Genomic DNA, 14,894 nt, shown 5'->3' on the forward strand with positions numbered 1-14,894 from the left:
CCAGAGGTGGCAGAGATATTTTGGCATCATTCACCGCACAGACAAAATCTTCCATCACGCAGGTTCAGAGTGGAGAGCCGGGACTTGTTCTCTGAAGAAGTCTATTTGAAAAGATGATTTCTCTGACCTGTAGTCTCCTTTTCCTAAGGTTATTGCACAACTTTCCTGGCCCATGGTGATCTTAAAGAGTTTCCTGTCTGTCCTGGCTTTAGCTCTCTGCCATGTACTGCTGTGAAATGACAGAGCACGCTCTCTGATGGAGCATGTTGATGCTCTGTCTTCAAGATACTGAACACATGCCAAACTCTGCTGTAGGTGTTCCCAGCTATGCTTCCATCCTGGGTGCTTTATTGCCTTATTTCAGCTCAGCAAGAATGTCTTCGTCCCTTGGACTCACATTCTCTCCCAGTGTCTCCAGGCTTGGTGTCTTTAGCTCCCCACATCCTCCAGAGCAGGATATATCCTTCTGGATGGAAAAGCCCACTTGGGTGGCCAGGTTGAGCAGGACTGGGTTCTCCAGGGGAGCAGAAGCTTTGTGTCCACGTTAGACTTTCAGGCTGTTTAAAATCACATGCCCAGGTGATGATGGGCAGCTAAGTTACCACGCACTGCATCAAAAAATGGCATGCTAGGAGGGCTGTTCTTTTCTTTTAGGAGATGGTAGTTATGGAGGACAGGTGCCTAGACAATAAGGCTGTGTATGATGTCACTCAAGGCTGCTGATTTTCAGGTAGATAAACTGTGTACTTCTGTATCATACTTGAGATCTGCTCCCACATTCACGCGTGGCCCTTTCAGGAATAGGATCCATTTAACGCAGATCTCTGTTTTCCTCCTCAACAGGGAGCACCATTGCTTTTTTGGCATAGGCATCATTGCTGAGGTTTCCTCCAGATACTCCCCCATTGTGCATCTGCACAGCCTGTGGTTATAGTTCTCTCATCTTTGTTGGAAAATGCTCTGGTTAAAGTAAGCAGGAGAAGGGCCTGCTCATCGCACATGGCTGAGGAAGTTTTGGTGTTAGATCCTGGTTCCTTTGTGAAAATTGCTTTAATCTAGCAATTAATTAAAGACTGTTCCTGAAAACTGTAAACTGAGTTGCTTGCAGGGTAGGTCTTGCACACTTTGACTTGCTATATTGTCTTGTATTTTGGGGTAGGACCTAGTATGACAGAATTTAGTTCAAGTGTGAACACAAGTGATGACCATTCTGGTAGCTGGAACATGTCTCCATATTCCACAGACTGCAGATATATGTGGGCTGGTGTTCAGTTTATTTGCAAAGCGGAGACAAGTCCAGAGGAAAATTTGATGGTTTATTGTTTTCTTCAACCTCCCTACAATTTTCAAGCAGCTGTAACTGAAACTTGAGGTATGTATATAAACCCCATTTTTAAGGAAATGGCTTTCCCTCTCATTCAGTTCTACAAACGGTCCTTGCACTTTGTTCATCTATCATCATGCTGAGTTTAACAAGTATCAAATAGACCACATCATCACTAAACAAAAGAGCAAACAAAACTACAAGATACCCTAGTGGCAAGCAACAGCCAATTTCCTCGTAGAATAGTCAGCTCAGAGAAATGTGGATATTACATTTGTATGCGGTTGCCCCTTAGTATTGAGGAATATGCTGAAATCTCACGAATGCCTCAATGTCGTCAGTTCCCCAAACCTACAAAAAAACAAAACAAAACACCAAAAACCCCCCAAAACCCAAACCTCAACAAAAAACCCAAACAAACTCCCAAACCAAACCCATAGGGAAATCCAGCAATGCGGTAATCGTCTGTATACTGGGACAAGTATATATCAAATAAAGCAAAAACTCCTCATACTTTGCATTCACAGTAGGGCATTGAGTCAGGGAGCTATTTTCCCACTTCTTGAATTAAGATGCCACTGGCTGGCTCTAGCACTTGGCTAGTTTGCTGTGGTTTAGACATGTTCTTATCAAACATCTCTTCTATGTACTTCCCTGGAATGACGACTTTGGCTCCTCTTTCATTTGCTGACTGATGATGACATTCAGGGAGATAAGTGCTGAAGCGTTTGTTAGCACTGCAGCCTTAAGACTGATTTAATATCTTAGAATTCATTCCCTGGTCACACAAAACTTTCTGGAGTTCGTTTTCATATTTAACCAGCAAAGAGGCCTAGACAGATTTCACAGAAGGCCATGGTACTTCCCACAGGAGACTAAACCTCTGTTTCTAGTAGAAAAATCTCCCCAATTACGTTTTTCTTAGAAGGCCGGGAGAGTTTCTTCCTCCAGGAAAAGGTCAGTTCATAAACTGGAAACGCTGATAATAACTGTAGTGACATCTATAGCTAGTCCTGAGAAGCTGTTGTTACCCACAGAACCAAATTAATTAATAACTGCAGACACCTGTCAAAACAGTGATTATGTATCAAGAACAACACCAGATGAAAAAGGAGATGTTTGAAACTTCCTTCAAGTATTAGTTTTGGGGTCCTGAGACTTTCAAGGCCAGTTGGAGAAGACTCTTGGCACGTGCATGCCTGACACTTAATGGAAGTCTTTAGATTCACAGATGGACAGTTTTTTTCCCATTAATGAAACATATTTTTTGCTTGACAAATGGAAAATGTTGCCACCTGTGAAAAGATTAAATGTGGATTTTGAGTGGTCTCTTTGTCTGTGACAGAGTTTTTTAGAAATCCTGGCTGTAGGCCAGCTCTCAAGAGGAATATTCTTAATGTTTGTTTTTTCCTATGACTGAGAACGGATCCTTAGATAATTTTGACAATGCCACAACAAATTGTTTTACGGAGGGAACATACTCGTATTTCCTATGTCTCCAGAGTCACTAAGCACAAGCCTGTGATTCTCGTTATGTGAACAAGATGTTCCTAACGTTGGTATTGCCTTTTCTTTCCAGTTCCCTTGCAAGTGTTAGGTATAACACATGGAATTCCTTCTACTTTGGTTTATTAGCACAGGTAAATTTGCATTTTTGTTTAAAATTTCTCATTTGTAGCTCAGACTCTGTTCAAACAAAGACAGATAAAGAGTTGAATCAGTGTTCTTGTCTTAGTTAAATAATATACAGTGATACCCTCATTGTTTTTTACAATAACGTTGTTGCAGAACGACAGATTAGTCCCTTGGTTGGCCCATGTAATTGAAAGAGAACATGAGGTGCTTATTGTGGTTGGTGGAGAGCTGGTCTATCGTTTGCTGGTGGAAGCAGTGCAGCTCTGCTGGAGTTTGAGAGCTGTATTCTTGTGCAGCACCTGAGCACCTGCATAATTACTGTGCCTCATGGATCGGGAAAGGATTTTCTAACACTGCTGTTGCTGCTGTGATCCTAGTTCTGGACTTTTACTGTTAGCTTTCCTGTATTCCTGTTCTTACTCTTCTGTCTCCACTTCCTTGTCTTCTAGTGCTTTCCCGAAGGAAGAACATTCATTTTGCCACAAACAATTTTAATTATTTGAGCCTTTCTTAAGTGGTTGAGTAATGAGGTTTTCAGCAAGACCTTAACTTTCATACCTAAACTGATGACAGAGGAAAGTCTGATTACGAGATTGCTGTTCCTGTCTTACACACAATAGACAGAGCAAGTAAGTGGTGCCCAGCACTATGAAGCTGAAATTCCTATTACAGATGATATGGATAGTTTGTGTGGCAGCAGCTTTCTTGCTGTTTAATATAGGGGGGCCACCAAAGGCAGAAAGCAAACATGGAGCAGCAGCAACAGCAAGGACTGTGCAAATGATTGGTCTCAATTTGAGGTCAAGTGTGACCACCAGTTACCCAGGGATGTTCTCCCGCATTTTGGCAATGAGGTCTGAAGCCACATGCCCAGCTGATGCAGCACTTCTTCTGCAGTGTCACTCTGTGTTTCTCTGCTAGAGTCTGCTAAGGCGTGGCCTTTGCCGTCATCCATTTTTCTTACAGGTGATCCCATCTTCTTTACGGCTTTCGCTAGTATCTCTGATGAGCTGTTTTTCCTTGGCTGTTCTTGTATCTGCAGCTTCCCTAAGGACCTAGTTTCCAGACGTGTCAGAGTAGTGAGCAGGTTGTGTGCCTGAGCTGCCCCCCTGTAGTAAACTCCCCTTCAGTTGTTACTCCAGGTAACACTATACGTCTGTGGCGTGAGTGCATTAAGGGAGAATTCACCTGTACTTACATGTGACAATACATTGCCCAGAACACCAAAGTTGTGACCACAGGCACTACCGCTCACTATTTGGTACATAAATTAATAAAAATCTTCCTTCTGCGTGCCAAGATCTATAACCTTGATGCCTGTTTTTCCTTTCTGCATCATCTTTCAGCCCATCTTCTTTTGCAGCTATTCCTTCTCTTCTGTGTTCAAGCTGTAGTATTTCCCTTCTCAAATAACACAATTTCATTCTTCTCCCTTATGGCCTCCAGCTCTGACATTGCTTACGCTTTCTGGTGCAAATAAGTGCATGTAAAAGCAGCTTCACTGCCTGTTTTCTTACCACTACAATCTCCTCAGCCATCACATTGCTTCCACCATTTTGTATCCACTCTGAGCTCTTCATCCTTCACAGAACCCCACCACCCTCTCTAATATCCCATAAAACTCTGCTCCTGTTTGCTGGCTGTTTCTCGAAGCCCTCTCTCCTTGCTGTCTTATGCATTGCCCTGTGCTATCTTTGTCATGCTTCTGTTTTGTTTCCTCCTAACAATAATTAACACCGTTCTCACCCCCATTCACTGCTGGTTCTGTCCAGCCTCAGTAAGACTATTCTGAAACTCACCCATCCACTCTAGCCTCCTTATCTCTCACGTGGTCCAATGTATTCTGAAGCCTGCTGGTAACTCACGCATGTTCACTGCCTGACCTGATGCATGTCCTTGTCACATGGTCGGAGGTGCCAGTTTCACATGTGGCAGCTATGAGGGGTCATCACTGAGATATGGACAGTGTGTGCAGGGAGCAGGATCTGTTCATAAGGGTCTATGAGTGAAGTTTTGGTACAAGACTTAGCTGAGTTGAAATGAAACGCCTTTTGTTTGTTTTGCTCCCTGGACACCTAATGAGAGCACAAAACCTGTAATTTATACTTCTCCAAGAATTTCGGACATCTAGGGAGGTTAGAGTAAGGATTAGAACAAATTTAGTTGCGAAGGATTAATTAAGGTGTTAGGTCCTGATTAAATGCTCTTTACTGTGTAGTCACATTTTATTACAACTTCCATATGTTTGGAACACTGGTAGAAAAGAAAGCATGTCACCTATTTACAATCACTACACATTTACATTATATTATTTACAGATAATGAATTTAGTAATATATATGAGCAGAAAATATAGCAAATATCAATATGAAACTGTACAGTGCTTAATCTCACGTCCTTTACTGTGGTTGCATTTCACTGTAATAATAAATACAGTTCTATATTTACACATTTAACTTTAAAAATCTATTAAATGAATTTTAACAATTTCAAGTTTAAAATATCTGATCAAAATATTTCAAACATGCTTATAAAATTAAGACACAAAGCCTTTAGGACTTCCTGCAAGCTAGAAAAGCTCAGATAAAAGAAGCTTTCTTTAACTAGTCTTTAGAATTATAACATTATTTTGCTTCTCAAATCACTTTACAAACTTCTTAAATATAGCGAGCCGAAAGGAATTTCACTGACATTAAGCAGTGCAGCACAGATGGACCCAAGTTAAATTAAAGCTAAGTAAACATGGTAATAGGTATCGTGCAATGGTTGACTGATCTTCTGTTTAATCCAAAGTGGTTTCAGGCATCATTCTCCAGCTGTATGCTGCACTGCTTCAAAAGCCACAGGAGATAAAGGATTAAGATATGTACTCAGCTGACTTTATCATACATGATTTCGGCATTGGTTCATTTTTTTCCCTACAGGATAAACGTGTCAGCCAAAATCAACTGATGCCATCTGTAACTGCAAAACTGAAAGTATGCCCGTGCGAATTGACCAGGAAATCAAGGCATATGCATTGTTGGCAACAAATTCTTCATTGTGAAAATCCATCCTCTGAGTCCCAGAAGTTTTATATACAGTAACAGATGAACAACAGAGATCATCTGTAACTGATTACTTTAATTACTGGGCTAGCTTAATCTTGGTAATATTAAAAAAATAGTCTCCTTAACCTGGAAGTTGAGTGGCCGATAACTGAGCAGCGTGTACGGGACTATTAACGATTACTCCTCAGGGAGCTATTTTTAACAACAACAACAACAACAACAACAACAAAATTTGTGCACTTCTGTGCCTTAAATTATCAGTTCACTTGAGCAGAAGGTCCCAGCTCTGAGAAAAGAATACTGGAAGGTCCCCTGATGGCTTGGCCAAGGTCACAGATTGACATTGCAGGGAAGTGAAGGTGGCTCTGGTCTCTGAGATATTTTGACAGTAGACTTGGCAAAGACCTGAAGTCTCTTCTCTTTAACTGGGATGCTTCTGATGTGTAAACCATACATGCCTTGATTCAGCAAAGTACTAACAGATTTAAAGCCGGAGAAGAACTCTGTTAATCTAATCTAACCTTTTCCTAAACTAAAGCCATCAGAAATCCCTGAATTCCAATAGCTGCTCCAATACATCTGTTTTTTTGGCAAGATATCCAGTTTGAATTTAGAGATTTTTGGTGACAGATAGTTCCAGTAGCTAATGACCATCACTGACAACAATTCACACCTTTATTTCTATGCTGCATAACTCTAATGTCAACTTCCAGCTGATCTTACCAGAGTCTTCTCCTCTTGAGTAAGTAGTCCTCAGCTCCCAAACTTCTGTTTCCTGTAAGTAGCTACTTATAAACCGAGATCAAATCACTTCTTTCTTAAGCTGCTTTAAATTTAGGACTTTTTTCATTTCATAATGTTCTTTACAGCATGTGAATGCAAGAACTGTTTGAAATACCCCATTAGTGCTTGCATCAGTGCTAAGAATACAGATCATACAGCCTCTTTGCTCCTACTTGCCTTATCTTGTCAAAGGATAAGGTGGCCTCTACAACTTCAGCTGACTGGTGACCATGAGCTTTCTAGAATCACTGTTCCACAGGACAGAGATTGTGCCATGAGCAGGTCTACAGTTTTTGTTCCTAGACAAATTACCTTAAATGCATGTTTTTATGTGAGTGCCTTTGGTGTCCTTTAATTGCCCTCAGCAGGCCAGTCTTTTCATATTGATGACTGTTAGTGTAGCATTTTCCACCCTCAAATTCTAGGAGTCATCTGCCAGTTTTATCAGCAGTAATTCTGTGAGTAATACTACTGGCATGGTAGCAATCCGGGACCAAACTATGCAGAACCTCACTAGAAAAATATCCATGTGACGATGGCTTGCCATTTACAATTACATTTTAAGCGCTTAACAGGATCTCGATTAACTTCTTTCAAACCATGTTAATTTTGTAGGTTTAGTTGACAATTCAAAATGCTGTGTCATGTCAGGTGACTTCTAAAAACCAAACCCAATGCCAGTCAAACTATTAAATCGACTTTATCAAACATGGATCTTCATCAAAATCTATTCTGCAGAAACCTTTAGGACTTGAACAGGACTATTTTTCCACTTAGATATCTTGCCAAATGAAGGTCATATACAGATGCTTATAAAAACAATCATGGCACTGAAAAACTATTGCTAAAACCAAATAAACAGAAAAAAAACCCCCAATGCCTGAAAACAAACCTAATCACATTATGCTTTGAAAAAAAAAGCTTACCAATCTAATGTGCTATTTTTGCTCTTGAACAACTGATGCCCTTTCTGAGTAGTGCTACTTTAAAACGGGAGCAGCTGATACAACTGCACAAACTGCAGCAGCTTTCCATTTCTCTCTTCACCTCGGCATTTCGGAAGCAGGCTGAGAAGGCTCAAGTACTGGATTTTCAGCCTGCTGCAACTTTTGTCATTGTCTGTTTTCTGATGTGTGTAACAATAATGCAGAGGCACTCTCTAGCTAGTGTGCACACATCCACGCTTACTTTTGGGATTAAAAAATTTGTAAACATAGGTATTTTCTGTACTGCCACTGGAACTAGCGACATGGAACAAATGCGACTGATGAAAGGTTGCAGCTTTCTGTCACTTGGTAAGATGATGGCATTAGTGAATTGCTAGTAGGCATATCATACGATATGCTGGCACTTGTGAAGGTTACCAGTGCTTGAGTTGAGTCACAAGATTGTTTTTCTATGTCTTCTGAATTCACAGAGATCAGACTAGCATGTTTTGACCTCCTCCATAACAAAGTTTGCTTTCGCAGACTTCCCAAGTCCTCCTTAAAGTGTGGATTGAAAAATATATAAAGGAGTGGGTTTAGACATGCAGGAAGTGGCACAATCACTAGCAGTATTGACTTAATCACTTCTGGGCTGATAAAAGTGAGGTTTAGTAAGGAGGAGAAAGATAAGAAGGCCACAGGGCAATAAAGGATGCAATTAGTAAAAAGTAGCAAGGCTATATGTTTGACCATAGAGCAATCCCAAATGTTGTCTAGTTCTCCCTTTTCTAAACTACAGTAGAGCCTCGTATAAGCAATAGTCATTACCAGAAAACAAAGGGAGTTCAGCAATACCAGTGCTACCATGTAGCCCATAGCAGTAGGTTCTCCAAAGGGCAGTGGTAAACAAAGTGGAGAAACCCCATACTCACTCCCTGTGAGGAGTGGTATCACTGCAATGACAAGTGCCAACACAAAGCAGAAGAAAATGGCAATTTTTACACTAGCAATGGAGGACTTTGTTTCAAACTTTGTAGAGTGCTTTACAGAGAACGCACGTTCAAGCGCAGCTAGAGTAAGCAGGAAAATGGAAGCCTCTGAAGCAAAAATGGAGAGAAGGCCAGTTATTTGGCAACCAATTCCACTTTCCCACTGTGCTCCATACTGAGCAAAGCTTCCAAAAGTTGATGCATCCACACTAGCCAGTACTCCGCTGGCCAGACCCATCAAAGCATTTACAATAGCTATTAAACCAATCAAAAGTTTTATGGAGGACATATACAATGGAGATCTGAAAACTGTAGCAGACACCAGTGCATTGCAAATAAAGGTCAAACCCACTATGATCCACACTCCAATTCTGATCAGCCAGCTACCAAACAGATGGTCACATGGTTTGAAGGGACCTGAAATGACAAAATAAAAAGGGCAAGGGAACTTCATGTAAACTAAAAAAAAAAATTAAAAAAAAAATTTGCACTTTCTAAGACATTAAATTTCACGCTTCTTGCAGGTTCTCAGCACAGCCAAGCAGTGAATTTCAGTCCAAAAGGGGAGCTGGAAATTTGCTCTTCCCTTGGAGTAATCCGAGACCTTGATAACAGGCTGCTAAATGCATATTGCATGTTGCATTACTGGTGGACACGCGTCTTTGTCCCTCAACCTGAGCAGTCTGTGGGTTTCTTTTTCTGCCTAGCAGTACAAGCACAATGTGAATGTCCAGTCTATAGTTTCAACAAATGCTGTGATGTTTGTCAGTGTGTGAAAAAAGCTGAAAAAGATAGCTCTCACTAAACTAGGACAGGCTGCTAATGAGTCCAGGTTAAATGTGGTTCTGTGATGGATGTGGACAGATGCACTTGCCATAAAAGAATATATGATGGTCAAATGGTTCTAAATTCTTTGGCTTCCTGCCCTTTCTAATCCTCTTCATGTAACTTCTAAAAAAATATTATTATTTGATGTTACAAACAAGAATATTGGCTTGGAATGAATGCTAAAATACTAGTTGTCACTTGGGATTTTCTGTTCATGTTTCACAATAAAAGAATGGCTACGCAAAATGTTGCTGAATCAAGCAAGCAAAACTTATGAGCATGGATGTTAGTGCTAGAAGACACCTTCTGAAGATATGTTTCCTTCCTTGCCTTAAAGCAAACTTTCAGTGGAATTTGTGGCCTGTAGCTTTGCATTTCAATCAATGTATTTCTTTTTCTTTCTGCCATGCTGCGAAGCCAAGGATGCAGTGTTCTATAAAGAAAATTACAGTGCTGGGGGTCCTTTGTGATGGACTGGGTACATCTATACAGTACTGTTTGGTATTTCCTAAACATTGAACTAAACTGTGTGTTGTTCAGGAAGCTCAAGTGTAAAATAACCCAGTGAAGTTCGGAAGAATTACTTTAGCTTTGCAAAGGACAGAGTCTTTCCTCCCTCATTCTCTTGATAACGGGATCAATCACTGTGAAAAGTGGCACAGAGTAAGGGTCTGCTTGAGGACTGGGTAAAACTTTTGTTACACTCAAGTGAATTTAGTAGCTGAATATTTTTCTGGACTTCAATGCAAAATTTCATATTATTGCGCAATGCATATTAATCTCATCAAATTATTGCAAATCATCATGTTACTGTGCTAGTATCAGATTCAGAGTTTGTTCTGCATCTAGAAGATCTGCTAATACTGTGCTTGGATTCCTATCTGTCTGGCAGTTTCATACCTGGAGAAGGTGAGCATTGCACTGAATGATGAGCTTTCAAATCCTCTTCAAAGTCAAGAAAAAAATCTTCAAAGTCACGCTCATCTGTGGTAGAGAAAATTTTCAGATTTGAAACTTCAGTTTTCAGGAAAACTTCTTTTAGTACAAATTGCAAATATATCTGTGGTATTTAAGGCCTGGTCTTGTCCCTTAGCCTGCCAAACTGTGAGCAGAAGCAGATGTATGCCTACTTGGTTTTGAGTTGCTGTACTCAGGATTATGAAAAGAGTTGGCACTATCACTTCTCTGAAAATAAACACTTACAGGTACGTTCTCTATTACCTAATTTTCAGACTGCCTAGGAAGGAGTTGCTGTTGTTCCGCTGTTGTGCATGGCTACAAATAACTAACCCAGTGTCTCCTACGTTTCTATGTCATCGCTCTACTATGTATTCTTGGCGCGGTTCTTGCTGGGGCTAGCCCTGAACTCTGAGACTGGTTCGCAGGAATGGAGATAGCACAGAAAGCAGCAGGATGGTATAACATGTATGTGTGCACCTATGTAACAGGTTGTGCTGATGGGGAAGAAAAATACAGTAGTCTTCTCGTCCTGGAGAGCAGATGCACCTATCCAGGAATAGCTGGGGAAAAAAATATTGGCAGCTATGCCAGAGTAGCCACATAAGCTCTGTGACTCATCCTGAACCACGTGGGCAGCACGAGAGCAAAGGATGAGTTGCTACTTCCAAGCTGGCAAAAAGCTGTATCTTTGCTGGCCTGCTCCTGCATGAGGTTACATACCAGCACTGCTTCCCTGACTTTCACATAAACGGAAGATTTTACCTTCCACATTATTATAGTCATTATTTGGACAGAAAGATGAGCGAGTGAGATTTTTGAAAGGCAGACCTGAAGAAATGAGTTTGTTAAGCATAGCAATGCTTGACTAACATATTATCGGGCAAGAGAGGGGTAGAGGCTGCCTCTGTGACTGTAAAAGAGTATTGGATTTGTTTAACATCTCAGGCTGCTCACAGCCTTCGGGTAGATTTAAAAGCCAAAGATGATGATTACCTTGAATTTGTAACAAGCCAGCATCCTTCCTGTGAAAATCGTCAATGCTGCTATTCTCATCTTTGTTCCACTGGCTGGAGATTTTGTAGTGGCTCTCACAAGCTCCAAAGGCACAGCACTGATAAGCATAAGGCATTTCCATGACCCTGTAGAAGAATCAGGAAGCCTGGTTTACCACCAGAGTTACTGGATTGTACTGCTCCTCTACTGTTAGCACAAAGAAACTTGTGAACTGGAAATAATAACATCTAGGGGTAAAAATCAGACAGGAAAATGCAAAATAAGGACTGACAAATAAAATCGCACATCAGAAATGCAGATGATTTCTAGGCTAATTTTAGTAATGGCACAATGAAGTTTTCTTACGCATTTTCACAGGTGATATGGAAGTGGGAGAAACGTGTGCCTCTCTGTTGGGTGAATGTTTCTTTAGAGCTGTACTTTCATTTTATGATTTAGAATGGTTTTACAGTGTAGCTCAACCATTACTCTCTTAATGGTTTATTTTTAAAAAACAGATCCAAAGATCACAACTGCATCTACCTGCCTAACATGCAAGACCAAAATGTAACTTGCCAAATGGAATTTCTCCAGTTTTGAAAGAATGAGATCTTTTGGAATTCAAACTTCATCCACCTCTTTCCATGTCCAACTCTTCACGGTAAGATGCCAAAAAGAAAATCAAGAAAGGAATGTTCTAAACCAACAGATGAATGAATCAGAAAGGCACTGTGTGTGAAAACAGATGTCACTGAGGGAAAGGTTTTACTTTATTAATTGTCTTAGAAATGAACATGGTCATTGCAGGACACTGGATGCTCATTCCTAACTCTTTTAAGATCATTGGTATTCCTAACACATAACTGAGTATAGGTCAGTGAGTTCTAATGATTCTGGGGGGTTCTTTTGTCAGAAAATTGCTCATTTCTTCAATTCATTCTTGAATTGAATTCCTTTGGGAATGTGCAAATTCTGGAGTAGAATTGAAGAACTACATATACTCAAGTTCTATAGACTACTTCTTCTATTCCTTAGATATATTTTATGCTTTGGAAGCAGAGATAATTTATTTCCAGTTTGTCAATAATACATAGTAAAACCTAACAACTCACCTTAATTCCGAAAGCCCCGCTACCCCCCCCAAAAAAAACCCAACTCAAAACCAAGGAGGTGAATAGAAGTTATTCTGATTTAACTTAAAAGGAATATAACTAGATCCTCCTATAAGATTACTTTCAACAGGTTAACCAGGGAAATTAACATAATGAATGTTCCAAGCAACCTTTAACCCCCTGAGAAATCTGCAAAGAAATCAGTCTGAATCAGGCCCAGTGCCAAGGGCACTTACAACTTGTGTGCTAGCCAAAAGGCTGGTGCAAAGAGGAACAAACAGAACCCTAAGCTCTAAAGTGATTTTTAAATTAGTGCATTTTGGGGCATTTAGATTCAATACACTTCATTTCTGTTAGGCATTAGCAACAATAACCTATACCCTTCTACACAATAAAAAAAGGCACATAAGGTATTTTTAAGGAACTCCAGTAAAAGTACAGAATAACCAAAATCTAACTACCAAGCAACCTCATGCCAGCAGATTTAAGTATGTAAGTTCTCATTTCTGTACATGCCATCTTTTAAAATAAGAAAATTACCTCTCGATACAGTTAGGGAAATGAGCAGCTAGTGGACATTTTAGACTTAAGGGACTGACAGAAAAGTATTCTCTGGTTATTCAAACAGCTCTGTGTGCCTAATAATGAGACATTTCCAGATGCTGTGGTGCTTCTACCATCCTGCTGCCCTGTCATACACTAGAAATTTGGACTTCTCACATTGTAATGGCCCACTACTTCAATGAAGTAGCCAAAAATACCCACCGCTTTTAAATTATCTTTAAAGAACAAGGATCTTTCTACCATCCTTTCTTATACCTGTTTTTTTTTTCTTTTCTTTTTTCCTTTTCCCCCGGTTGCTAGGATATACATATAGGCCTCAAATTGGTAAATGCTTCTGAATCTGTGTGCAAAGCACAGATTGACTGGGACCAAGAACACAGAGGACAAAACATACTTTGCAATGGAGAGAACTTACTATCAGAGCTTCTTGGTGAGAGAGGGATTTCTTTCTTGCAAAAGTTATGTTTAACAAAAAAAAAAAAAGGAAGCAAATTCCAGCTATTCAGTGCTGGAAGCAGTCCTTTTTATGGCTGGTGCTTATTTGATGTGGGTGATTAGATCTGGACTTTGTCAAATTAAGCTCTTTTAGAAACACTGGCTGAATTTATTTTTATGTACTGCTTATCTTACTGATGATACCCGTATACTTGATAACTTTTTTCCTGCAGCAAGGAATGCCTCTTGTTTTTTCTGTTTTCAGGTTTAGCAGCAGAGAACACAAGGTCCTTTTCCACCTCATAAAGATGTGGGGTTGATGGTGAATGGGAAGGCACAGTTATGATGAATGGAGCAAATCACCGAGTTCTTTACAGCTCTGAATCAAAGCATCAGATAAAGAAGGAGGGAGTGGCTGGCGGCATGACTTTACTACCTCAAACCCTGCCATAGCAGGCTGGGCTCAGCTCCGTGGAGCATTCTTCTACTGCTGCTGGAGGTGGGGCAGAGGATGCTCAGCTCTTTAATGTGTCTGGGTATTGAACAGCAATGACCTATTCAGATGAGCAGGAAGCTTTTATACAGGAATTTGTCTTTAATGTCGTAACCAGTGTCTAGTTCAAACAATTACAAAGGGTGAAATTCTGTTATTTTAGATCTCTGTTCCAAGTTTGGCGCTGCACACATTGTGCAGTGATCCTGTGTGAAGTCCTGGCCTCATTTTGATGTATGGTAAAAGTCCTGCAAACCCCAAGTCAGCTTTTAACCTCATTCTTTCCTAACTGGATATAATTTATAATTTTGATGTTAATCAACTCTAGATAAATTAAACATACTTTTTATACCTTTTCTTTAAGACTTATGCTACTGCCTGACACATTCTTGTTAACTGCTCACCCAAACTAAATACACTGTAGTTGCATTTGAGCAACGTACGTAATTTTACTGGTGGAAATATCACACAAAGTGTAATTTTAATAGAAGAATTAAAAAATCTTAGTTGTACATATTTCAGTTGAATAGCGGACTGTGTTAGGACTACTGCCACACCTCTTATGCCTCTAGGCCATGGTATATACATCACTATATATTTGCTAGATTGGAGTAATCCATTTTCTTGCATTTAGATTCTTTCAAAGAACCTTCAGATATTTTAGAATTGTCACCTGCTTCAACACATGGGCAAAGTCAGTGAGGAAAGAGAAACTATGGCAGAAGCTCAGCCTCAGCCATTCATGATTTCTTATGGTACTTGCTTCTTGACCTCTGAGACCCATCTCAAGGTCTCTAGTGTA

The 14,894-nt window shown here is 40.2% G+C and overlaps 1 protein-coding gene across 2 annotated transcripts in view; it reads right to left on the reverse strand.

Moving 5' to 3' along the window:
- Positions 1-8,033: 8,033 nt before the first annotated feature.
- Positions 8,034-14,894, reverse strand: part of LGR5 (leucine-rich repeat containing G protein-coupled receptor 5) — a 56,234-nt gene continuing 49,373 nt past the window's right edge. For both annotated transcript variants that reach the window (XM_010139196.1, XM_010139197.1), the window contains 3 exons: positions 11,489-11,634; positions 10,436-10,519; positions 8,034-9,124 (listed from right to left, as the gene is read on the reverse strand). In XM_010139196.1, coding sequence (XP_010137498.1) covers positions 8,034-9,124; positions 10,436-10,519; positions 11,489-11,634 — 1,321 coding nt within the window. The remainder of the gene's footprint in view (positions 9,125-10,435; positions 10,520-11,488; positions 11,635-14,894) is intronic.

This window comes from Buceros rhinoceros, unplaced genomic scaffold, assembly GCF_000710305.1.
Source record: "Buceros rhinoceros silvestris isolate BGI_N320 unplaced genomic scaffold, ASM71030v1 scaffold47, whole genome shotgun sequence".
NCBI lineage: Eukaryota > Metazoa > Chordata > Aves > Bucerotiformes > Bucerotidae > Buceros > Buceros rhinoceros.